Source organism: Pollachius pollachius, assembly GCF_949987615.1.
Source record: "Pollachius pollachius genome assembly, chromosome: 19".
Taxonomy (NCBI): domain Eukaryota; kingdom Metazoa; phylum Chordata; class Actinopteri; order Gadiformes; family Gadidae; genus Pollachius; species Pollachius pollachius.
In genome coordinates, this window is record NC_136952.1 from 7,879,640 (window position 1) to 7,906,556 (window position 26,917).

The window sequence follows — 26,917 nt, forward strand, 5'->3', positions numbered from 1 at the left end:
GGCCTATATAAAAAAAAAGGGCTTCTCAACCTTGCCCCCATAAGAGGTCTTAGCCTTGACCCCATAATAACCCCTAACCCAAGTACTTAACCCTAGAACCAAAAACTAAACGTTAAAACCTGCCTCAAATAGGTAACCCTAATCCTAGTATTAAATCCTGGAACCAAAACCCTTATTATTAACCATAGAACTGAAAACAAAACAACCCTAACAATAGAAAACTCAATCCCAATCCTTATACCGAACCACAAACCAAACCTTAAAACCTGACACTAATAGGAAACCCTTCTGCGAACCGAACCAAAAACGTAACCCTAATACCTGAAACTAATAGGAAGCCCTAACCCTAGTACGAAAACCTAGAACCAAACCTTACATGGGGTCTGCTCTGTCTTCGAACAGCTGCATCGTCTCCTCCTATTTCACAGCTCTTAAGAAAGAAACTAAATGAATGAGGGGAAAATAATGAAAGAAATCCCGATAATGCTAAAAGTAAAAGGATTGGAGAAAGTGTAGTGCAACTAGATTAACTTGATCACAAGAAGGGAACTACAACACAAAAACCTAACACCTAACCCTAACACTCTGCTTTGGCAAATGCTACATTTATAACACTACAAACCACTATCGACCACTATAGACCACTCGATACCAGGCCCCAATGATGACTGAAAGGCCAACCATAACCATTCGGTTAAATGTAAACATTGGGTTAAAGTAGCAATCTCTACGATTTCCGTTTCGTTCTCTTGGGCAGCACCTATGGCGATAGGCGGTAAGTGCAGGTGGGTTTTTGGACATCACTTAGCAGAGATCCAAACAGTGTCGCCTTTGTGACGTCTGTCAGATGACAGATGGTTTACTGGCAACGCTGGCAGAGACAGCATCACACACAAGTGAGTCGAGGAACACGTCTGTGATGGGAAAATGCAACAATAACTGTGCGACAACGAAGCACATTTTTAATCAGCGTTGTTTTCTGTACTTGCGTTCTTGTGGACTTGTGAGACATCCTCAGTCACATCCCAAGTACTGTTCAATTCATATGTCTGCGTCTAGCAAAGTAAATACATTTGCCATGTTGATGTCTTCTTGCTCCGCCCATTTTATCGAGGAAGCATGGGTGGGGGGGGGAGGGGGAGGGGTAAATTATTTTTTTAAATTTAAATTCAAACCTTGGTATTGAAGTTATATTTTCCCCGGGTGGTCCACTCCAGGCAAGGTATAACATTTGCCCATTGTAGTCCATGTTCGGAATATTGTAGTTTCATCACAGCAGACCCACATCCATCCACCGTCGCATAATGACGTACACTAGAGTAGGTGCAGACGGATTCTCTCAGCACCGCGGTTGTCTTTGCATAGTCCATTGCGCATAACCCCAGCCATTGTGTTACCTCAGTCAGTGATAAGTGAAACAGACATTTATTTACATGAAAATGTTCTTCTGAGATTATTTGTTTAAAGGCGTTTTAATTTGATTGTCCTGTGGGTTCATGTGGGGGGAACTCGTAATACTAATAATGTGTTAATTGCATCCCGGTTAATTTTTTTTTTTTTTGTAATTGCTTATAAGCCTTATCATTTGAATGGAACTGAATTTAGCCTATCCAAAAATAAAACAAATGTATGGTTTACGCACAATTATTTTTTTATTGAAATTCAGGAGCTATTTGGTCAAATCTATTTATCTTATGTCCATTAATCTATGTCTGTAACGTGCAGTATTCATCGACAAATTATCAGAACCAGTGTTTCGACTCAGAACGCCACCCGGCCAGTCGAGCAGTTTGATACAGAGTTGTTGATTGGCCAGCACTGGATGACAATATAAGCTATGCACTGTGATTGGTGGAAGAGATATTCTGCTCATTTTTTCTCGCGATTGTTTCCCCGTGTGGGTTAATGGCTCCTCCTGCTAGATATTGAGACGGAGCTGGTACAGAGGAGCAATAAGGGGTAGCAGCAATAGTACGTAGAATAGCAATTACACCCTAAATATTAGCTGTTTTCCGTCGTAATTGTTTGGGTGGGTTTGGCTCAGAGACGGTGGGAGTATTAGTTTGGGTCGAGTGTTAAAATTAGACACAGGCGGTCGAGGAAAGCGTTGTATTTTTGAACGACCAACTCCCCAAATGAACTCCGTCAGAGCCACCAACAGAAGACCCAGGCGAGTGTCGAGGCCGCGCCCGGTGCAGCCCGAACGGAACAACGGCGAGCGAGGTAAGCCAGGTCCTGGTCAGTCAATGCCCGAGGTGGAAAACGTGTCAGGCAGCGCTAGTATTTCCATGCGGGGGGATTTGTGCACGCCGGCCTCTTCCCTACAGTCAGACACGGCGGGGGAGGCAGGAAAAGTCGAGGCTTCTTGCTCTATGGCTCAGGCCAGGCCGCGCTTTGTTTGGCTTGAGTGATCGTGGCTAACGCCGAGAGCTAGCTCCCTGTGAGGTGAGATGGAGGTTGGGGGTTGTCTTCACATACTGCTGCGTACCTAACTAGGTTGCCAGAATTAGGAGCCTGGGTTCAGGTGGACCTGAACCAGAGCCGAAGGACTGGACTAGACGTCCATTCGTAACCGGGCTCTTCATGTCTGTTCGGCCGGTGCATTCTCAGCTGTCACTAATGGTTTGGAGGGTGTAAATCCAATGCGATGCATTTGGACTGCCATTTTTGGGGTGTAACGTTAACAAAACACTGGCAGGGTAGTAGATCATGTTGGCTGGCAGTCTGGCTGGATGTGGTCAGACGTATCAGCTATGATATACTGTGCATTTGTAGTTGACGCCATCGGGCCGTTTACACAAAATCGCCGTGTCCATCTTGTGTGTTTAAGACACACACCATGTAGGAAACAGCCGTATGTGCCCAAAGCCCCTTCCCATGTTCCCAGTGCTTCCTATGTCTCCTATTTGTTTACACCGCAGATTTGCAAGATACGCAGTTGGGTTTTGAGCCATTAGCTACATGTCTCATCGACCGTGCTTGCGGCCCTTTTGGCTGCCTCCTTTATTTTGATTTCATTGTAAGCGAGATAGTTTTTAATTTGATCATATGCATACAAGCGATAGCCATTGACAAAAACAAAGTGGCCTTTATATCCTCCATGTAATTGCAGCTATCAAGCTGGTCGTCTGCGGGGCTACATCTGCCATTATCAATCAGAAACCTTTGTCTGTCTTGCCAAGTATTACCTTGCTGGGTTGCCTATGCCACATACATGCACTGTATGCGTCTTACTACAGCGCTATTCATCAATAAAGACAACATGTAAATTTCACCCACAGTGTGGGCTTTACAAAGTCTACTTAGCAAATATGAAATTGCTTTAAAGACATTAGTCATTTAATAATGCTAATGAGGTAATTATTAGTGAAGACAGCTTTCATGTATTGTGTTCTGCCATTATGTTTTATTTTTAATAGCACGTGAGGTGCAGATATGTCTTTCTTGATGAAAGTGTATATAGTTATTCATATAAGGTATGCTACCTTCTCCCCCATAGAGCTAAAAGATCTAGCATGCAAATATATATACTTGGATGAATCAGGTTCAGATTTCCCTGTCCTTCTGTTTCTCTATCCTGTTGGCATGAAATCATATGAATAGCTGATATCCATGCCTTGTAGGCGTAAGTGTATATGGCTTGCATTGAGCATGTGTGATTGTTCCGCTTGCCCTGCTGTCCAGATGAAGAGGTCCCCGCTGCCGCCGCTGCGGCCGAGATGGCTGTCGAGGAGTCGGGTCCAGGAGCCCAGAACAGTCCCTACCAGCTCCGTCGCAAGTCCCTGGTGCCCAAGAGAACCGCTGCTGCCTCTGCCACTGCCTCCGCCTGCCCCAGCAAGAGCCCCATGGAGGTGAGCCTGACCTGAAGGGCTTGTGTTTGAAACATATTCCCTGGCCCTATGTTATCATCACTCATGCAAATAGCTCCCTTGTGAGCGAGAAGTATTGGCCACGAAAGTAAAAACCTACATTGGGAATTTCGGAATGTGCATAGGGACATACTCCATTCAAAGATGGAGGATGCTTCAGAGTATACTCCATTGTGTTCTTAGTAGAATATGACGGAGTACAAAAACTGGGTTTAGGCCATTGTCGAGAGTCTTCCTGGGTCCAAGAGGATGTGCCGTGTGGTGATGTAATGGGCCTCTAACCTTCTTTTCCAGGGTGCTTCTACCTCGTCCACAGAGGCCTTCGGTCACCGAGCCAAGCGGGCAAGAGTGTCCGGTAAGAGCCACGACCTGCCAGGTGTGTGTCACAGCTTTTCGAAAATTACTGCCAGGCAACTGAGAGGAATGTATTGGCATGTTGTCAAAAAACATTATCGTGTGTGTGTTTATTATTTCGTATTTGTTTGTTCGCTGTCTCTTGTCAATTTTAAGCAAAATGGCAAGCTTTTTTTATACCCATTGTTGAATAACAATGTAAAATGTTCTTTCCTGACCACCCATACAATAATTTGTGTATATCTTTGTGTGTCTGTGTGTGTGTGTGTGTGTGTAGCTGCCCCAGCAGAGCAGTATCTGCAGCAGAAGCTTCCAGATGAGGTGGTGTTGAAGATATTCTCCTATCTGCTGGAGCAGGACCTGTGCCAGGCAGCCTGCGTGTGCAAGAGATTCAGCCAGCTAGCCAACGACCCCATCCTCTGGTGAGCCGTCAGCTGGTCACATGTTGGCGTTACATTGCCTTAATTCGGAGCAGACTCCCCCCCTGATTCCACTTAAAGAGGTGACTGCGTTATGATTTATTTTTAGAAATGTATACATCATATCTTTTATTAGGAAGCGGCTGTACATGGAGGTGTTTGAGTACACCAGGCCCATGATGCACCCAGAACCGGGCCGGTTTTACCAGGTCAGCCCTGAAGAACATGAGCACCCAAACCCCTGGAAGGAGAGCTTCCAGCAGCTGGTCAGTAGCCATGCAGGCGTTATTCACTTATTATTTATTTGCTGTATTGTGTTACCGCATGCTGTTTTTATTGTCCTATCAAGGTTCCCCTTGCACTGATGCATTGTCTAATATTCAATGTGTATTGTAGTCATTTACTCTTTAATTATACTGTCACATATTAGCTTGGTGCATTAGCACCGTCTGCAGACCACCAGATGGTCAGACGGGTGTAATAAATGCTGATTGTTTTGGTTTGCAGTGAACAGTAGGGCATGTTCCTGACACCAATTAAAATCAAAATACTAGAAAATGTCATCATTAGCTGATGAGACAGCCACTCGCACTTGGCACAGGTTTAAGGGAAAATAAACGATGCTTGCTGCCAAGTAACGTACTGTCTATATCAAAAATACTGAATCACACCACTAAAATTGTCCAGCCGATGGGTTATTTATACATGCTGGTTCGATGAAGTTTAATGTTCGTTCAGAACATCCTGTGATCACGAATCTGGACTTTTGATTGTTGTGTTACAGTACAAAGGGGCTCACGTGAAGCCCGGTTTTGCCGAGCATTTCTACAGCAACCCAGGCAGATATAAAGGCCGGGAGAACATGCTGGTAAGTCTCCATGCGATAAGAAGGGGAATACACAGCAGGAACCACTCCTCCAGACTCCATTGGTTCAAGATTTTTTGGAGGAAACGGTGGAAAAAAAAAATTAAATTGTTAAAATGGCGTCTATTCCCTGTCCTATTACAGTACTACGACACCATCGAGGACGCGCTGGGCGGCGTGCAGGAAGCTCACTTTGACGGGCTGATCTTTGTCCACTCCGGTATCTACACGGACGAGTGGATATACATCGAGTCCCCCATCACCATGATTGGCGCAGGTGGGAACCAACAGCCTCACGGCTGCGACCCCAACACCTCCTGGTCCTTGTGTCACACAGTGGCATGTGGGCATGATAGTGCTACTGCTGCTGCTGCTGCTTTTGTGGTTGAAACTGGCGTTTGTGAGGCTCATCTCTTTCTTCCTGTCTGGTCACAGCTCCCGGTAAGGTAGCAGACAAGGTGGTGATCGAGAACACCAGGGACTCTACGTTTGTCTTCATGGAGGGCTCGGAGGATGCCTATGTAGGCTACATGACCATCCGGGTAAGCAGTGACCACACCTCCCCCAGCTTGTCCCCTCCTATTTCTCTGTTCTACATTTAGCATCTTTTTTTTTTCTTTTTCGGTTAAAGGCCAATTTCTCTAGCTTGCTTCCTCTTCGTTGTACTTATAGGGGGATCAACATCATTTCACGGGAAGGTCATTTCAAATACCTGTGTCTGCTTCTGATTAATATTAATATGGATATTGATCCATGGACTGACTTACATACTGAATTACAAGAAGATATCTCATTGTTGTGGCATTGATGAATTTACTGTCCTTGAATGTAGCTTTCTTAAACTAGGGGCAATTTTATTAATTTAAGTAGCATCTTATATCTTATTGTTTATGATAAACTATTCTGCGATGTGAATAATTTAGTAGTAACACAGTAAGTCTACCATGTTATTACACAGTAAGTCTACCATGTTACAATTCCAGCTATTATATGAGCTGGAATGAGTTAATTAAAATCGGCCAAATCTTTTAATTTTCCTACATTCTTTTAAGATTCCTGACTTCTTTCCTGGTAGTATTAAAGGATGGCCTTGTGGAGGTGTGCTGTGTAGTAACTAGTTGTTGTTAGACCATGGCTTTTGAACTTCTTTCATGACCTGAGCGTTTCCGATCAGGGACTAAATGGCTCGAGAAGCCCTGGCCCATCTTTTACCCGCTCTCCTCATCGTTCCCTCACCTCCGCAGTTTAACCCCGACGACAAGTCGGCCCAGCACCACAACGCCCACCACTGCCTGGAGATCACCGTCAACTGCAGTCCCAACATAGACCACTGCATCATCCGCTCCACCTGCACAGGTCAGTCTCTCTCGCTCGCATTATTGCTACGTACACATTTCTCATAGGGTTTTGGTATGTCATTTGTTAGCCGTAAATATAAAACCTTTTAGTGGGCACTAAATATGTCAAAAGTAAAGTCATTTTTTTGCTGAAAAATATGTTCATTGTTGGCCAAATAATACCAATGCAATCCAAGTGGTGCAGAACCAGTGCCAACTGTAGAAAATGTTACAGTTATGAATGGGACTATGTTAACATATATGGGTGAATTTGTGATTTCCCCCCCCCCAGTGGGTTCAGCGGTGTGTGTGAGTGGCCAGGGGGCCTGTCCGACCATCAAACACTGCAACATCAGTGACTGTGAGAACGTGGGCCTGTACATCACGGATCATGCACAGGTAAGAGGCAGTACAGTACAGCATTTAGAGGTCATGCAGTCAGGGGATTTGAAAGATGCTATTGTGCAGTTGGACAAACAAACTGTCTGTACCTTTACGTCAATTGACTGAATGGTATGGTAAAACTTCAGTTTTCTTCGGATGCTTTTTTAAATTTATTTTTAGGTGCAGTGTTGAAATCCATTTTTTTGCCGTACAGTAAAACATTATGTAGGGGTCACACCATCAATTGCACTACCTCCATATAAACATGCTGTCTGAGCAAAGGATGACCCCCTCTCCGGAGTTCACCTTTGACCCCCCCCCCCCCCCCACTCGTGTGTGTTTCTAGGGCATCTACGAGGACAATGAGATCAGCAACAACGCGCTGGCGGGCATCTGGGTGAAAAACCACGGCAACCCCATCATACGACGCAACCACATCCACCACGGTCGAGATGTCGGCGTGTTCACCTTCGACCACGGCATGGTAAACATCCACCCTCTCCCCCCCCCCCCCCCCCCTGAATCTAGGCCATAAAAACCGCTGGCCAGCTGACTGTCTAGCTTAGCGGTTTCCTCTGGGTCCCTCTCCTCCTCAGGGCTACTTTGAAGGGGTGTTAGATCCTCAGGACCTTGTAGGCCATGCATTTTCCCTGGCTCGCTTCTTCTTAGTTGCGCTCTTTTTTAAAGTAACTAACCTTATTAAGGGTCATTTAAAAATACCTGTGTCTGCTTCTGATGAAGCTATATATTGATTGGCGGGCTGAATTGGAATTACAGAAGGATTTGTGTAGCATTGAAGTTCTGTCCTTGACTTTTAACTTTCTAAAACAAAGAATATTTTATGCAGCCCATCTTTTAGCCCACACTCAAGATTCTAATTCTGTTTTACAGATGATCCATAAATACTTGAGATGTTAATCACATAGTAGTAATAAGGTCAGTCATTACCATGTTAGGGTGAACCCCTGTGATCTTCCATCAAGCTGCGTCTGGTCTCCCTCCTCCCCAGGGCTACTTTGAGAGCTGCAACATCCACAGGAACCGCATCGCGGGCTTCGAGGTGAAGGCGTACGCCAACCCCACCGTGGTGCGCTGCGAGATCCACCACGGCCAGACGGGGGGCATCTACGTGCACGAGAAGGGCCGCGGGCAGTTCATCGAGAACAAGATCTACGCCAACAACTTTGCCGGAGTCTGGATCACCTCCAACAGTGACCCCACGATACGGTGAGAACGCCATGCCCCCTCCGCCCTATGAGCAGTGCCGTCCTGCTGTCTGGTGACAAGCCTGCCGCTAGAGACCCTCTGCTGCTGACCGGTGAAGCACAACTGGAAACGCGCTGATCTTCTCACCCGCCCGTCAACGTCAAAGCGTTGAGTAGCACGCAACGCCACAAATCGAACTTGATACTTCCACCAAGGTGTTAGTCGGATGTTATGTTGCTTGGCAGATGCCTGCTTAAATGCAGTGGCATGTTTAAGCTGGTTGTCAGCGCTAACTGCCTGTTATTGCTGTGATGAGTGTATTTGTTTTTGTGTATGTATCAATTTATGTGTTTTATCGGCCTGCAGGGGAAATGCTATATTCAACGGTAACCAGGGGGGCGTGTACATATTTGGAGACGGGCGGGGATTGATCGAGGGCAACGACATCTACGGGAACGCCCTCGCCGGGATCCAGATCCGGACCAACAGCTGTCCGATCGTACGGCAGAACAAGATCCACGACGGACAGCACGGCGGCATCTACGTGGTAGGAGGAATTCCCGGCTGTTCTCCACACGCTGTAGCCAGCGTCTCTGCCCTTGGAACTAATGGTCTTTATCTAATTGGAGGTCAAAGATTGGAAATATACATTTTTGTTTGATATGTCTTGAATACAGGGTCCAATATGCACCCTTTTTTTTCTTTTTTTACCAGCAAATGTTGTTCTTTTTAGCTGCCAATTCTATCAGCCCTTGGCTAATGGTGTTAATTTAGCTATAATATTGCTGTAGATTACCAGACCTGCTATGAAGATCTAATTGGCTTCTCTCCAATTGCATGAATATTAGATTTTTTTTTTATTGTTATGTGTCAATAAAGACCCACGGAACAAGATGAATGTCAACCGAGGGATCCCGAGAGGAATCATGTTGTCGTGGTGCTCACAGAAAGCTTTGTTCACACCCAAAACCTGGTGCACTTACTTTGGCACCCTGGGCCCGATCTCTCCCTGGGGAAACGCGCAGCGGGAAACATTAAACGGCCGCGTGTCGCGTTGTCTCCGCAGCACGAGAAGGGCCAGGGGGTGATCGAGGAGAACGAGGTGTACAGCAACACGCTGGCGGGGGTGTGGGTGACCACCGGCAGCACACCAGTCCTGCGACGCAACCGCATCCACAGCGGCAAACAGGTACACACGCACACACGCACACGCGCACACGCACGTGTTGTGGTTCAATGAACGGGACCCTATACCACAGATGTGTTTTTTCCTTCCTCATCCATGTCGTGATCGTCTCTCTGCTGTCCACCTCCTGTTTCAGGTGGGCGTGTATTTCTATGACAACGGCCATGGGGTGTTGGAGGACAATGACATCTACAACCACATGTACTCCGGAGTGCAGATAAGGTGTCCACTTCAATACTACCGCCGCACTTGATCCTCTGCTCATCCATTTAACAGCCTGTTTCTATCTTTCCGTGTATATTCATTGATCTACTTTGTCCTACTGAAAATACTCCCACCCTCCGCCCTGCCAAATGGATGATCAAGCCTTTGATTTGAATGTGGCGCCAGGCGATGATACAATGGTATCGTTTATTGTCTTTGGGGGACATTAAATTAAACCTATCGTCGTTAAATGAAGATACATATTGTGATACCCAGGTTTATAGTCTAACTGAATTAAGATAAGACGATACGCCCTTAAAATGATAACATATCAGAGGTTTGAAATGTCCATGTCCTTAATTGTGGTGAACCTTGTGCTATTGGTTTAAGAAGGCTATTTCTAATTACTACGCATATTATGGTATTCATTGACCTCATGTGAAATGCCCCATGATTATCAGGATAATATTTTGTTTAATATAGTCTATTATCTAGATGCAATGCAATGTAGGGCGCTCATGTGAAATGTGCTTCTGGAAATATCCGTGAACCACTCAAAACCAACTGCCACCGTGCTTCTACAGAACGGGGAGCAACCCCAAGATCCGGCGCAACAAGATATGGGGCGGGCAGAACGGAGGCATTCTGGTCTACAACTCTGGTGCGTCCCCCTGCACCTCTCCCGTTGGCTCCTCCCCTCTCCTTTCTCCCTGCCCCTCTCCTCTCTCCCTGCTCCTTTCCTCTCTCCCTGCTCCTCTCTCCCTGCCCCTCTCCTGCTCCTCTCCTCTCTCCCTGCTCCTCTCTCCCTGCCCCTCTCCTGCTCATCTCCTCTCCTCTCTCCCTGCTCCTCTCCTCTCTCCCTGCTCCTCTCTCCATGCTCCTCTCCTCTCTCCCTGCTCCTCTCTCCCTGCTCCTCTCCTCTCTCCCTGCTCCTCTCTCCCTGCTCCTCTCCTCTCTCCCTGCTCCTCTCCTCTCTCCCTGCTCCTCTCCTCTCTCCCTGCTCCTCTCTCCCTGCTCCTCTCCTCTCTCCCTGCTCCTCTCTCCCTGCCCCTCTCCTGCTCATCTCCTCTCCTCTCTCCCTGCTCCTCTCTCCCTGCTCCTCTCCTCTCTCCCTGCTCCTCTCCTCTCTCCCTGCTCCTCTCTCCCTGCTCCTCTCCTCTCTCCCTGCTCCTCTCCCCCCTGCTCCTCTCCTCTCTCCCTGCTCTTCTCCCCCCTGCTCCTTTCCTCTCCTCTCCCCCCTGCTCCTCTCCTCTCTCCCTGCTCCTTATCTTTCCTATCCCCCTGCTCCTCTCCTGCTCCTCACCCATCCCTGCTCCTCCAGCCATAGTGCTACACTCTGCTCCACGCCTCGGGCCTAACCCTCGGTTCTCCGCCACAGGTCTGGGCTTCATCGAGGACAACGAGATCTTCGACAATGCCATGGCGGGCGTGTGGATCAAGACGGACAGCAACCCCACGCTGCGGCGCAACAAGATCCACGACGGCCGGGACGGGGGCATCTGCATCTTCAACGGCGGCCGAGGTACGTCCACACTCCCGACATCAGCTAGCGTCTGAGCAACACAACCGGAGGCTCATTATGGGCACGGCTTTTCATAACAGAATCGCTTTGTCACGGGTTAACATGGAAGAATCCAAACCAAGCTTCGATACAGCTAGGTGTGTGTGTGTGTGTGTGTGTGTGTGTGTGTGTGTGTGTGTGTGTGTGTGTGTGTGTGTGTGTGTGTGTGTGTGTGTGTGTGTGTGTGTGTGTGTGTGTGTGTGTGTGTGTGTGTGTGTTACAAGTGGTGACACCGGGATGTGTTTGTGTTTCCAGGTCTCCTGGAGGAGAACGACATCTTCAGGAACGCCCAGGCCGGGGTGCTGATCAGCACCAACAGCCATCCCATACTGCGCAAGAACCGCATCTTCGACGGCTTTGCAGCAGGTCGGTTTCATTCTGTAGTCGAGGGCAATATCCACAAGGGCCATTCCTGGGGGGATCCAATATGGAAAATATCATAATCACGATTTCTTTGGTCAATATTGGAATCACGATTATTCAAACGATTATTTTTGAGTTTGAAAACATGATGCATTTATTCAGTATTTCTCTCCGGAAAAACACTTTTTTGAAGGGGAACTTTCCCCTTAAAGAAATACACAAAATTTTCAAATAGAAAATGTTCAAATCCAAAATAATGTACAAATATGTATCCAGCTAAAAAAAGATTAAAAAATAAATTAATAAAATCGTTTCAATTCTATTAGTTTGGAGATCGTTTGACCCAAAAAGCGAAATCACGAAGCCCTACCTTCAACGTACAAACCTCTTATTATTATTTTTTCCAGGTATTGAAATCACGAACCACGCGACGGCCACGCTGGAGGCAAACCAGATCTTCAACAACCGCTTCGGGGGTCTGTTCCTGGCCTCGGGGGTCAACGTCACCATGAAAGGTCTGTTTGGCCCTCAGCATCGGGCACGGGGCCACAGGGCACGCTGGGGACCGCCCTCCCTAACCTGCCCCCCTCTCTCTTCCTCCACCATCAGATAACAAGATAATGAACAACCAGGACGCCATCGAGAAGGCGGTGAGCCGAGGGCAGTGTCTGTACAAGATCTCCAGCTACACCAGCTACCCCATGCACGACTTCTACAGGTACCCGGCCCCACACACACCATGCTGCCCTGATCCATGCAGCTATTGTTATCTGTTTAATATTCTTTTGTATCTAATCTGCTGCATCTTAAATTCATTGCACTTTCATTTTTTTTACTTTGCCTTTATTTTCTCTAACATGTATTTTATTATTTCATTTCATTGTGGACTTTCTACAATGCATTTTTTTTACTTTGCCCTTGCTTTCTTTTTCTCATCCATTTGAAGTTTCTTTGTGAAGCACTCTCAGTCCGTCTCGTTTATTTAAAGTGCTATACAAATAAAGTTGCATTTGCTAAACTTCTTTAAATGTGTTTGTACTCTCTGTCCCAGGTGTCACACTTGCAACACGACAGACCGGAATGCGATCTGTGTCAACTGCATCAAGAAGTGCCACCAAGGCCACGATGTGGAGTTTATTAGGCATGATAGGTGAGTTCTGCTCTCCCTCCCTCCGCAGCCCTGCAGGCTGACTCCCGCTCCCCGTACTGATGCTGCTAGCAGCGCCCCTTCACATAGCAAGTGTGTGGCAGTGTGACGCAGAACCTCGCTTACTACCCCACCTTTGTTAGGTTCTCTCCTTGAAACCTACAGATGGTGCTATTTGTGATCTTTCTAAGCAAAATCAACGTTCTTTGTTCCTTTTATTAGACTCAGGGATCCCTGCTAGGTTGATAAGGACAGCTGTAATTATATGATTGGTCTTTTAGAGATTAAGAATCTACTGTATTTAATCAACTTTTATTTCACAACAGACCTAAAGCAAAGCTCCACTTTAAACACATTAGGGACGGGCATTGAAAATTTGCTAAAGCTACAAATACTATGCTGCTTTCTGCTGAATTGGACACAATCCACATGACTCTGTCCCTATCAAATAAACCCTAACAAAGTAACAATGTCTCCAGAAGGCCAGCCATGCTTTACTGGTCATTTACTCCAATTCCCTTTCTTGTTGTATTTCAGTATTTCTTGGCTTCTATTTAAATATGCAACTGTACCATGTGTGCACGACGGTTAGAAAAGCCCTATAATAAATAACGTCCATTCCCCTCTACTAACTCCTCCTCCTCTCCCCGGGCGCTCCAGGTTTTTCTGTGACTGCGGCGCGGGGACGTTGTCAAACCCCTGCACGCTGGCGGGGGAGCCCACACACGACACGGACACTCTGTACGACTCGGCACCGCCCATCGAGTCCAACACGCTGCAACACAACTGAGCCGAGGCCCGCAGTACAACGCACGCACACACACACACATAGACACGCACACACACACACACACACACGCACACACAACTCTTTGCACCATCCACACGTCACAGAGCCATAGCATCCATCCATCCATCCATCTCCACAGGACCCACACAGAGACCGGGAGACACGCACACATGAACATGGTTTGCATACAACACACGTGGACGGCGGCCCGCGGCCGCGTGGACCCACAGAGAGACTCTGCGCTGGCAGCGCTCTCAGACTGGGCCCCGGCCGGCCGTGGCTGCGGATTGGCCAGTGGGTGGTGATGGGGGGTTGTAGTAGTGGTGGCGGTGCTGCAGTGGCAGTATCCTACCCCTAGAGGGAGCCAGAGGAGCGCAAGAGGATTACACTTGATTTGGATGCTCGCTGAATGGCCACATGAGATTTCTCCCCTCGCGCCAAGACATTTTCCGAATGCAGTCGCCGGTGCCCAGAGACGCAGTGGAGAGGCGATGCAGTATGGACTGCTTCGATGGGGGGGGGGGACAGGGGACTAAGAAAGGATCCACACGCAACCCACCTGCTCCGCATCTCCCGACTCCCATCCCCCCCCCTTGTTCCTCCGCCCCCCGCCCCCCCCCAGCTGAAGCCCGCTTTCCGGAGGCGCACTGTTTGCTTCTCAAGAACTGCCATGAAGAGGTATCCTGCCTCCTCTCAGCTGCTGTCCTCATTGGTTGCCCTGGCAGTTGGTGTGTGTGTGTGTGTGTGTGTGTGTGTGTGTGTGTGTGTGTGTGTGTGTGTGTGTGTGTGTGTGTGTGTGTGTGTGTGTGTGTGTGTGTGTGTGTGTGTGTGTGTGTGTGTGTGTGTGTGTGTGTGACGGAGCACTTGGGCTTTTTTTTTTTCATTGTTATTCCGATCAATGGATTTGATTTTAAATGCTTTCTCATGTAGTTTTGTATTTTCAGGCAAAAAAATGAACTGTATTTGAATGTCTTTTATTTTATTATATATTATTATAATTATTGATATTATAATTTTTTTTCTTTTGGTTAGCGTCCCCTTTTCCCCCACCCTCCTCCAGCTCCCCTCACTCCTCACCATGCTTCCAGCAGTGGCTCAGACGTCCCAGTGAACTCAGTTCTTTCTGTGAAAGAGAATCTCGTTAAAACACTAAACAAAAAAAAAAAGTTAAACTTAAAAAAATAAAAATCCTCTCCAGTAATATTATCTTAAATGGCAGGTGGAGGAGCTCCGCACTTGTATAAAGGTTTGTGTGTATGTGCGCGCGCGTGTGTGTGAGAAGAAGTTGTGTGTGTGTGTGTGTGTGTGTGTTTTAAGTTCATGCAGTCATTTTCTCTGGAGAGGCTTTTCAATAGGAGGCATCGGAGCTCCTAGCGACTGGAATGGATGTGCTGGTCTGCTGTCTTCCTCCCCCTCTACACCCCCCCTCCCCCTCCCCCTCCCGTGTATCGTGGTGACTGTGGCTCCTCATGCAGCCTGGATCGTATGCATGTACCATAACATCTAGACTTAATATATTGTGAAGTATTCAATAACCAATATGTAGATGCTAGTCAGAATAAAAAAAAGGGGGTTTAATTTCCTAGAAAGGCAAAAAAAGATAAAAGGAAACTGGTCATTTCTAAGAAAATAAAACTTTATTAGATCAAAAATGTGTTTGTCTTGAGTTCCCCCCCGCCCCCCGCCCGTTCTGTCACAATCAGGAGGTTGCTGAGACACTACGTCACCCAGGCCTGTGACTGACTGGTTGTATTAGTAATGCAATTAAACGTTTTCAGGGCCTTTTTTTCCCCCCATGCTATGATTTATTGAAAGCCAAAAACAGCTAAGTTACACTTGTGGGTGAGATGTTGCCTCAAACTGCTGCAGTGAGATGTTTTTAGGCCATGCAATGCCCTGTAATCTGATAGGACAGACGTGTGTGGTCCAGTATGATTTCAGCCTTTTCCCCCCCCCCCCACCATTCTTGAAACAATTCCTTATTTTTGGGTAGCTGCAAGGAGAAGGAGCATCAATAGAAATAAAAAGGTGAGGGATCAAAATGAAGGGAGGAGCATCATGGTTCTTTAACTTCTTTATTACATAAACGACAGGAAAAAGCTCATACGTTTCTCTACGTTAATGCTATATACAGGCGATGGACTGAAACAGAAAAAAATTGTCCTGGTCATCTAACTTTTGATGGCTGGCCCACAATTGGCCAGAATATCGCAGATGTAACTGTTGTTTTTTGTCATCAGCTCCTCTTTCATGCTCCTGAGCTTTGCCTTCAGCTCATCGTCGCTCATGGTGGCGGCAGGAAGTGACTTCACCTGCTCCAGGAAGTCCTGGATCATGTTCTCTCCGGCCTGAGGGGGAACAGAAGAAAACGGCTTCAAAAAAGGGGTTTGTTTCTTCGAGTGCGCCAGCAGGTAACATGGTATTATCGATAGCGCGTTGTATTTTGGTAGCAATCAGACACTGCGTTAGATACTGACAATTGGACACTGCAGTAATCCAAGCAACTTGATTAATTAGTTCTTCTGCAGGTCTTGGGGAAAATGTTACATTTACCTTTCGATTTGAGAGATGCATTTGCCCAAATTGACGATACATTTTCGGGGGATGGGGAATTAACAACCTAAACGTTTTCAGAATATCGAAGGATCCTTGCAGACGGTAGTGGTTGTATCCCGGTCAGCCATTATTAAACCACCAGGTGTGAGTGTTATCTAGGTGGACACGCCAACTTGTGATGTCAGAAGAGGCGGATTTCAAAACGGCTTGTAATGGCTAATCACACTCACACCTGGTGGTATAATATGTCACCTTAAACGCACTAGTGTCAGTGTGAAATCCCGTCAGCCTACCAGCTTGTCTGTGCAGCGTTTCTTGGCATCAGGCCCCGCCTCCTCATCTGCAGGCTCCTGAAACTCCTCCAGCTCTGCCGCCTTCTCTTTCGCCATGGCAACCACAGATGGCGGGAAGCAGGCCAACTCGGCCACGTGGATCCCGAAACTCTGGTCGCACACACCTGCACTCGGAGTGGGTTACAAAGCAGGGAGGGAGCAGTGCATGTTGAGGACATTGTCAAAATAAAATGGGGTTGGCAAAAATGTATACAGATGAGGTTGCACCTAGGTCCTGAGGTATCATGCCCATAATGGGGTTTAGAATACAAATTCCCAAAATGCATCAACTATTAAACGATTCTGTAACCAAGATTAAAGAGCTGTAATTAGAGGAGCAAGTTAGAAATGGCATGCCCGTCAGCCAGCTATTAGTGAGCGTAATGCACTGTGAGAATATCTGATTTTCGACAACTCCCGGCTAACTTCAGACCAATCAGCACATCTCTTCCCTAAATAGTTTGGGGAATTCATCTCGTCGTTCACTCACAGATGCTTGAAATGCAACACATTTGCACAAGCAACCTCTTTGGCGGATTTACTTCCTTCTCTTTACAACTCTTGAATCGTACCTACCGCCGCACCTTTAACAGGTTGGACAATAACCCATCGATGCTATAGCTCCCGAAATGCATTATCAATTAACTTCCAAAGAAGCCAAGCCTAAGCTGGGACAGACCCTCCCAGCCTCACTTAGACCCACCCCCTCCCTGCTCAGTGCCCCCCCCCCAACCCCTCGGGTCACCCACCTGGCTTCACGCGGTACAGCATGGTGAGCGTGCCCTGGGCGGTGAGCGCCGTGACGTGCAGGTTGCGCACGGCGGGGTACTGCGCGGCCAGCGCCGTCAGCTCGTGGAAGTGCGTGGCGAACAGGCAGAAGCAGCCGATGCGCGAGGCCACGTGCTCGCTGATGGCCCACGCCAGGCCAAAGCCATCGTAGGTGGAGGTGCCTCGGCCCAGCTCGTCGATGATGATGAGGGAGTCCTCCGTGGCCGACCTGACGGAGGGAGGGGGGCGCATGGAGTCACAATGGGGGTCCCAAAACTTGACTTGGTGGGGAGGATCTTAGACATTGAGAGGATATGGTCGCTGGATAAAAGGGTCTGTGCCCTAAATGTAAGTATGGGTCCTTAGCCATCCTACGGGGGATTAATAAAGTTGTATCTAGTCTAATCTATCCGGTCCCCTCTCCTTAGGAGGTCCAATATTTTGTTTTTAGGACCGTCCTGATACCATCAACATCCCTTTATTTGAAATACTTTATTTGTCCCTCATGGGGCAATTTATGCAGGCGGTTTGCAGACAATAATTGGTATCCTAATAATCTAGTGGGCCGTTTAATCATTTGGACAATAATACAGGGATCAGTAAATGATGTCCGGTAAAAATCGGAAAGACTACATCGATGGGCACAAAATGTAAATATATTTATCATTGCAACCTTCACAGGGGGGAACTACTGTACATCTAGTCTGTATTCCTGCTAGAGTGTGTAGACCGCCCCCTCACCTCAGAATGGCGGCGGTCTCCAGCATCTCCGACATGAAGGTGGAAACCCCCTTGACCTGGCTGTCCCCGGCGCCCACCCGGGCCAGGACGCTGTCCACCACGTGCAGCTCGGCGCTCTCGCACGGCACGAAGCTGCCGATCTGAGCCATGAGCGCGATCACGCCCACTTGCCGGATGAAGGTGGACTTGCCCCCCATGTTGGGCCCTGTGGGAGGGGGGGAGAGGGGGGAGAGGGCAGAGGACAGGGTGCAGGGTTAATAAGGCCCTGCTCTTTATTTACTATGATCCCATTTTGAAGTCAGAAGCAGGACTTTGGGGCAGTGTGACTGCAGTTAAAGGGAAACTGGAAATCACCAAACTGATAGAAAAAGCACTCCATTAATTAAAAAAAAGAAAAAGACTAATCCATGCATTATTTCCCAAAAAGTGTTAAAATATGATTTGGAAAATGTTGGATTTTTTTTAATACATTAAAGGAAAGTATCCTCCGTGATAAATAAATAATGAAGACTGGGAAATAAAAAACTAGAAGGAAAAAATAAATCAACTGAAATCCCACTAGCGAGTAGCAGCGTATTCCCCACCGGGGCAGGGAATAGAAACAAGACCGGTGGATTCAACAAATAGAAAAAGCCAACAGAGCTCGTCCATCAGAACACGTCATGGGACTTGTTCTTACTTACTTTAAAATCAGAAATATAATAAATATAAAGGGGTGTCCTGCAGAAAGACTTTGGATAGTTTAGCTATAAGTTAGTCCATACCAACACAATGACCAAGCTTCCATGCTCCCAAAATGGCAGCAGTTGTTGAGGTGTGAGGTCACGATGCAAAAAAAAAAAAGAAACTTCCTATCAAACCACGGATCGGCCCTCCTCACCCGTGATGATGTAGAAGCTCTTCTCGCCGCGGGTGAAGCTGATGTCGTTGGGGATGAAGGCGGCGTCGGCGTCCGTCTCCATGCAGGGGTGGCGCGCCTGCCGCAGCTCCAGCCGCCGCGGTGCCTCCGGCGCCAGGAGGCGGGGCCTCACGTAGGGCACGGGCGCCGAGACCGCCGCCGCCGCCAGGCTCACCGCCGCGTCCAGCTGGGCCGTGGCGTCGCTCAGCGCCTGCAGGGGGTCCACGTAGCCTGGACACACAGACACACAGGGACACACACACACACACAGGGACACACACACACACGATACGATTCATATGGAGAAACCATACCATGATGAAGAAATGCCTTCAATGTAGGGCAGTGTAATTAATCTATTTCTATTTCTTGGTCAAACGATCTCCAAACTAATATGATCTAGATGAAACGATATATTTTATTTTTTTCCGAGTATATTCGTTTTATACATTAAATATTTTATAGAAATTTCTGCAAAGCTGGATACATATTGGTACATTATTTTCTATTTGAACATTGTGTATATTTTTTTAAGGGGAAATTTCACAATTCTCAGTTAAAGTGTTTTTTTGGAGAGAAATGTTGAATAAATGCTTTAAATAATCGTGATTTCAATATTGACCAAAAAAAACATGATTAGGATTATTTTGATAATGGAGCAGCCCTACTTCAATGCTATTGAAAATAAAAAAAAAATGACAGACAGGCTAGGGAGTGAGGGAGTGACATGTAGCATTAGGATTGCAGGTCCTGGGTCTTATCGCCAAAGGAAAGTGTCCCAATATTATATATTGAGAATACCAAAAAGCATGGGTAATGTTTGATTGGATTTCTTGTATATCAATAGGCATTTTCATGATACGTCAAAAGGCATGTCCAGTCAATCCATGTCCTTAAAAATGTCAAATGGTCCCTTCCCCTTCCATTTGTGTTCCAATGACAAATGAAAACCGAAACCATACCCCACCGATGCCATGACTAAGAGAGAGCAGGTGAACTCTCCTCACCTGAGGCGATGGTGATTATTTCCTTGACGATGGCATTCTGGGCCTCCTCGTACTCCTCACGGTTTTTCTTGTAGTCCTCGTTTAGCGAGCTCAGCTTGCTACACACACACACAAACACAAAGCACATTCAATTACTGAGTCATTGTTATCGGTGGAAGGATTGTATGCGTGCATGCGTGAGTCAGAACCATGACATAAGCACAATTTAAAGCAGCGCATTGCGTCACGCCTGTCCATTTCACAGACACGTTAAATAACAGGCGTGCATTAAACTATCAATGTATATTGTAATTATTATGATCAGTACAGTTTAAACATCATTAAAAAACAAATGTTGCCCATTTTTTATTGATTTGCGATTCAATTGTCACATGAATGTTCAGGGTTAAACTGCCAGGCTGGGAGTACTCTATGACTAGCGTTCGTTAAACCCAGGGATCCACACTAGGACGCTCTGGGGGGGGGGGGGGGGGGGTCTCACCCGTTGGTGAAGCGCACGCCGTTCTTCTGGACGTCCAGGGTGGTGTACTTCTTGTTGTTCCTCAGGCTCTTCTCCTCCTTGCAGGTGACCCGCAGGTAGAAGCCAAGGATGGCGTTGGACTCCAGCTTCACCGTTTTGCCGGCGTCCAGGCCTGGAGACGGGGGGGGGGGGGGGGAGAGAGAGAGAGAGAACGAGAGATTTAATAGGAGTACATCATCAGGGTGAAAGATAGGTCAAAGTAGTGTGGTAAGTGAAGAACAAGCACCGCGAGAAACAGTGCAGGGCCATGACTAACCAGAGTCACCAGTCATTATAGTAAATCTACGTCACACAGCAGGGCTGCTGGTAGCGTGCTGAACGACAACCACAGGCAGTGTCATCATGACAGCTCATTGACCACGCCGTTCTGCTCTGTGTCGTGGGTCCTACGTCGGTTCCCCTGACGATCTAATCAATGCACCCCCCATAACTGCATTAGCCGCTATATTTAGCACGTTCTGGGAGTCAAAAAACAATAAAACAAGGAAATAAAAAGACGCTCTTTAAAGTGATGGAAAACAGAAATCTGTCATTTACGATGAATTATTTTAAAAAGAGTTATCAAGGTGTGCATTAAGCCTCATAAAATTATGTTCGATCAAATCCATTGCAAGGTCTTCCATTCCACAAAAACTGCCCCGCCATGTTAAAGCCACATGCTACCTGGTCCTAATTATCCAATCACATGCATAACTGGATAAACCTCGTCATCCCTCATAGTTTGTTCTGTGGAAGGAACAACACTTCACTAGAAAGGGGAGAAGAAGACTAAAGAAACAATGAAATAATAAAGAGTCAGGGTGTTTGCACACCGGCCCGAAAAACGGCAACAGACGTTCCCATCGGGCCCTAGGGCCACAGGTCTACCTGTTTGAGGTGGTTGGCTGTTGGCCAGATGCTCCGGCCAACGTTGACAGTTAGGCGTGGGTTGAATTAGATTATGTTAAAAGGGAACATTATGTATCCCGGAGGGACAAAGGAGGTGGCTGACATCAAAAACATGGTCAGTGATAATTGAGTCAGGGACAATACAATAACAACATTTCTATAAAAATCTACTTTTGAGTTGAAGTCAACTTCTGAGTTGACTGACTTGTTTACTTGGCGTTTGGTGGTTATGGCAGTGAGAGAGCACCTCTGCAGTGAGATTACCCCTGCAGGTCTACCCCTCCCCTCCCCCAGGTCCCTGGCCCCTCCCCCAGGTCCCTGGCCCCGCCCCTTACCCAGGCCCCGCCCCCTTACCCAGGTCCCTGGCCCCACCCCCTTACCCAGGTCCCTGGCCCCTCCCCCTTACCCAGGTCCCTGGCCCCGCCCCCTTACCCAGGTCCCTGGCCCCGCCCCCTTACCCAGGTCCCTGGCCCCTCCCCCAGGTCCCTGGCCCCTCCCCCAGGTCCCTGGCCCCTTACCCAGGTCCCTGGCCCCGCCCCCTTACCCAGGTCCCTGGCCCCGCCCCTTACCCAGGTCCCTGGCCCCGCCCCTTACCCAGGTCCCTGGCCCCGCCCCTTACCCCGCCCCTTACCCAGGTCCCTGGACCTGCCCCCTTACCCAGGCCCCGCCCCCTTACCCAGGTCCCTTGCTGCCGCCCCCCTTACCCAGGCCCCGCCCCTTACCCAGGCCCCGCCCCTTACCCAGGCCCCGCCCCCTTACCCAGGTCCCTTGCTGCCGCCCCCAGCACCGCCTGCATGCTCTTCTCCAGCGCATCCATGGTCTCCCGCAGCTCACTGAGCACCGGGTCGAAGGAGGCCTTCACCAGGAACTCATGGTGGTCCACCTGCAGACGCACAATACGTCAAGTGAGGTGGTCCTCATGCGCATGCGTTGACTACACAGGAAGGCGGTGTTCCAAGATGTTCACACACACCTGGTTCATGTCGAGCGTGGTCTCAATCATTTCCTGGTACTTGCTGAAGTCCGCCTCCATGTCTCGGAACGGGGTGATAAACGACGCCTCCAGCAGAACCTGGTAACTGCCTGCAACGCAATAGACCCAATTTTATATTAGTCCAACACAACCAAACCAATACTTCTTTACCAACACAACCCCAACACAACATTACCTCAACACAACATTACCCCAAACCAACAGACCTAATATGACATTACCCCAAACCAACAGACCCAATATTACATTACCCCAACACAATATTAGCTACACAACATTACCCCAATACAACCAAACAAATATCATATTACCCCAACACAACAGACATGCATACATAACACTGCAACAGCCCAACGCAGACACAACAGCCATACGAATCATACACCTCTGGTCAGATCATTTAAATAAACGTTTAACCAATGTAATCCTCTTAACTCAGGACTATTAAATGTGCGTTTGCTGCGTGCCCGAGTGGTCCGCCTGTGTGTCAGCCCCGTACCCGAGTATCGGTCCAGTGCCTGCACCAGGGCGGGGATGTGTCCCACGGCCTGGTACACGCGGTGACAGTCCTGCAGCGTGGCCGAGCGCCGGTGGAACTTCTTGGCCAGCCGGTGGAGGTCGGGGAAGCGGCGCAGCAGGTCCTCCTGGCACGTCTGCCGCAGCTCAGAGTCGCACACGAAGCTCTCCACAAGGTCCAGCCTGACACACACACACACGCGCACACACACACAGACACACAGGTATAAAATCACTGAAATAATGACGGTTGCTTCTGAATTGTTTCTTCTCTCCTCTGATGTATAAAATTGTAGTTCCACATTATTGGTGGGTTGTTTTTAACTCAATACAGCCACCAGTGAGGAAATGCCATGACAGATTTTGAATTCAAGACCCAACCACTGACACGCTCAGGGCTGTGCGTTTACACATCACATTATGACCAGCTAAAGGCCATGGAGACACCACGGGCCTAGTGGCACCAGTGCAAAACACGTAGCTCGCTGTCTAAGCACAGACCACGTATGATGGGAATTAATTTTGCAACCACGGCAGCGGACTGGGAGGAGCATCTACCCATTTTAAGTATAAAGGGAGGAGCATAAGAACGTATACACTTGGCGTGCTTGAATCAATCTGTCTTTTTTTCACCGGCGCAATCCATAATATTGTCTCTATTGCCATCGTAAATTAGGTTAATAGTTGACACGTTTTTTGTTTGTCTGATTCTTTCGGTTTCTGGCACACGTCTGATCTAAAAAGGACCTTCACACAGCCCTCTGAGGTACAAGATGTGCTGCTCTGAAAGGGAACAGCTTAGAAAGGTTGAAAGGTATGGAAAACGTTTCCTCTGCGTTACCTCTCCTCTATCCTGGTCCTGTCCATCAGTGGCTGCTTGATCCACTGGTTGACCAATCGCTGGCCTTGAGGGGTGCGGCACTTGTTCAGAAGACCGGCCAATGAATGAGCTCCACTGGTGTCGTCGGGCGAACCCTACAAGAGCAGAGACCAGACAAGCCAATACATCTCATGCCCTCAAGATCACCATCACCATTATGGGGGTTCCTGTATTTTCACTCAACATTACTATCGGGCCCCTAGCTACTTTGTATTCAGCAGGAAAAAATTTGGCTTTGGCCAAAGACTTTGGCTTCATTAAATTGATTACATTTTTTGACATTGTATATTTGAAACATAATAATACATTGTGTTCCAAGATAATAATGTGAACACATGAAGTCTGGGACTAAACGCTAAACTCTAAACAGAACGCTCACAAATCACTGAGCACCCCACAATGGGAGATCATTGCTGTGCACAGTCAGGCCACGCGAGCCGTCACCATTGTGGATCTTGGCCCATTTTGGGACCCGACCAATAGTTTAAGAAAAGCTGGCCTTATGGTATCCGTCAAAGATGGCCCCATCAACACTCAGAGTGGAACTAGGAGCGGCGGCGTGGCTGCGACCTCTGACCTGGAAGAGGTTGAGGGCCTGCACGGCGGCGTTGTCCAGCCTCATGTACTGGCCGAGCTCCAGGGGCGTTAGGCTGAAGGAGTTGAAGTGGGACTCATCAGACAGGAGCTCTAGGTAGCGTACTACCGCAGCCAGGCACGACATGGCCACCTGAACACACACACACACACACACACACACACACACACACACACACACACACACACGCACACGCACACACACGCACGCACCATGTGGAGACAGCAATCAGGCTCTTGTATCCAAATTTAATGTACAGCGTTTTGTGACGAATTAAAGAGACGCAGATTTGAAATAATTACGGATGAAATAAAGCATTGAACAAGAAGCATTGACTCTGGGGTCTATCAGACTTGAAAGCTGCACCTTGATTCAATCCAAACTTCTTGAAATTTGAACTTGTTTCCCCAGTTCCTCGCTGCAGGTTTCGGTCTTGCTTCATCACAGATACTACACCCACTCTTGATTGAAACAATGCATTGATCCCACAAGGTCATGGTCTCCGTCCTGTGTCTACCTGCTTGTCCAGCTCGGGCAGGGTGCTGCTGGCGGCCGTCTCCCCCTTCTTGGTCCTCAGGAGCCGGTTGAGGTCCTGCACCATGTCCTTACTGCTGAACTCCGCCTTCTTCCTGTCAGACACCAGGACACCCCCGCGCTGCACCACCTGAACACACACACAATTAGGATTTCAAACATGTTATTCCAGTTCGCAAGGGTGTCATTTATTTATCGAATTATGCTTTCTATTTTTGTGTAGGATCATTATTTTCTGTATGGCAATTTCAGTTTTCCTTTAACATGGTCGAATCTGCATGGAATGGCAACTGCAGCGTGTTTTCGTGATATGCTAAAATAAGAAAATTAGGCCTTTTGGCGGACGCCAAAACCCATCGAGTCTGTTAAAGAGTTACTGTTCGGTGGGTTTTGGTGTTTAGATGCAGACTTTAAAAGTGTTCATGGGTCAACCTGTTATAGAAATTAGCACCAAGTCAACCGGCTGCAAGGCAGTGTTGCATAGTGCTACGTTTCGTTGTTAAATCTTGCGGAAGAGGTCGATTATCATACAAAACAAAAGCTTGGGTACTTATTTTGCCATGGAAACGTCACGGACACTTGTGCAAAACACAAACACCTCGAATGGGAGCCACCCACCTCCTTGAGCTTGGCGCCGTCGCTGTTCCCGTCCCCCTGCGCGAGGAGACACTCTTTGGGGGCGATCTGGACCAGCAGGGACTCCAGGTTGGAGAAGGTCTCGCCGTCCGGGAACTCGCACACCCCCATGGTCCTCTGGGCGGCGTCCACGTAGCCGACGCCCACCACGCGCTGTCCGTCGGCGCCCGTGCCCAGCTTCACCGCCACGACCCCGGCGCAGCCCTCTGCACCGGCCCCGCCCCCAAACAGGATCTCTTCAAACTGGGTCAGGTTGCCTGGAGAAGCCTGGGTCGTTTTTAGGGGTAACAGTGACAGAGAGAAAGCATGTCAAGGTTATGGTGTAAGTGAATCACGAATTGTGCTCCAATTCGAATGTTGTGAGATTAGTTTTTGGACCGCGAGTTTGAGGAAGGAAGGAAGAGGCGACCATTTTTGGGGCCAAAGGCACTTTGACACTACTAAAAGGAAGGGGCCCGGAGTTACACGCAGGCAGGTTGGCAGAGACTGGCAAAATCAAAAGGAGTGCATACCAGTTGTTGTTTTTATTCGTTTAATTGAAGGAACAGTGACAAAATACTTTGTTCAAGATCATAAACACACATAAAACACATTTGAAACCCAAAAAATGAATATATTTTGTTTGTAGAAGTCGTACCTTAAAAACACCAGTTTCTACAAAGGGCACACGTGAACACGTTTTCATATCTGGAACGGTTAATGGATCTCACCTTGAAGGCAATTCTCCAATCGTGCTCCTTGCTGTTCTTGCTCTGGTTCTTGTACACTTCCACTCGGTACTGCCTCACCAGCAGTAGGTCCCGCACGAAGGCTTCAAAGTTGAGCTTGCTGAGGATAACGCTCTCCAACTTGCGAGTCCCTGTGACACACACGTTAACGTTTACAGATGAAAACAAATCTGAAAACCTAACGGTGCATTTCGGATACAATTAGCATCATCAATGCTTGACGTGTGGCCGCATTAATTGTGAATATCTCGGAAAAATTGCATGGTATTCCTGCACCAATAAACATTTGAAGTAGTAATCTAAGCTAACGTTACCAACCTGAGCCCAGATTCTTGATGACCCCGTTCGTCTTGAAAACCTCCTTCGCAGCGAATAGAGCATCTTTACCATGCACGGTATAGTAATCACTGCGATCGAACACTCGGAAAGTGGTGTCTGGTTTCTCCGCCATGGAGAAGTAAGAGTTAAGAAAGCCATGTTCAGCTGCGCTGTCCATAGACAGATTCTGCTTCGGCTGCACCGCCATGCTGGAAACTCCCGCCAGTACGCTATGGCAGACCGGAAGTTACGTTTCAAGTCTGTCTCCATGGAAACGGATGTAAAGGCGCTACAACCTTTTCAACAAAAACAGCAAAATAT

The 26,917-nt window shown here is 47.8% G+C and overlaps 2 protein-coding genes across 3 annotated transcripts; one reads left to right on the top strand and one right to left on the bottom strand.

Annotated features, from left to right (window-relative positions):
- The first annotated feature begins 1,935 nt into the window (after positions 1 to 1,935).
- On the top strand, positions 1,936 to 15,294 carry fbxo11b (F-box protein 11b). Of its 2 annotated transcripts, none has more exons than XM_079756868.1 (22): positions 1,936 to 2,223; positions 3,685 to 3,851; positions 4,164 to 4,245; positions 4,501 to 4,645; positions 4,779 to 4,908; positions 5,427 to 5,510; positions 5,652 to 5,784; positions 5,943 to 6,049; positions 6,752 to 6,863; positions 7,137 to 7,243; positions 7,575 to 7,712; positions 8,238 to 8,455; positions 8,801 to 8,981; positions 9,501 to 9,623; positions 9,757 to 9,842; positions 10,409 to 10,485; positions 11,203 to 11,346; positions 11,641 to 11,751; positions 12,156 to 12,263; positions 12,358 to 12,466; positions 12,800 to 12,898; positions 13,556 to 15,294. In XM_079756868.1, exons 1-22 carry the CDS (start codon positions 2,136 to 2,138, stop codon positions 13,683 to 13,685), a joined length of 2,679 nt encoding a protein of 892 aa, XP_079612994.1. In that variant the 5' UTR covers positions 1,936 to 2,135; the 3' UTR covers positions 13,686 to 15,294. The 2 variants fall into 2 exon arrangements, with proteins under 2 accessions (XP_079612994.1, XP_079612995.1); XM_079756869.1 differs by having other exon boundaries at positions 4,164 to 4,224.
- A 497-nt stretch (positions 15,295 to 15,791) lies between these two features.
- Positions 15,792 to 26,804, bottom strand: msh2 (mutS homolog 2 (E. coli); the record flags this gene model as incomplete). The annotated part of the gene is made up of 16 exons (XM_079756627.1): positions 15,792 to 16,033; positions 16,535 to 16,698; positions 17,323 to 17,570; positions 18,083 to 18,287; positions 18,963 to 19,211; positions 19,988 to 20,085; positions 20,469 to 20,619; positions 22,155 to 22,278; positions 22,369 to 22,478; positions 22,889 to 23,088; positions 23,747 to 23,880; positions 24,363 to 24,512; positions 24,898 to 25,044; positions 25,533 to 25,817; positions 26,261 to 26,409; positions 26,597 to 26,804. 16 exons carry the CDS (start codon positions 26,802 to 26,804, stop codon positions 15,857 to 15,859), a joined length of 2,799 nt encoding a protein of 932 aa, XP_079612753.1. The 3' UTR covers positions 15,792 to 15,856.
- Between the last annotated feature and the right edge of the window lie 113 nt (positions 26,805 to 26,917).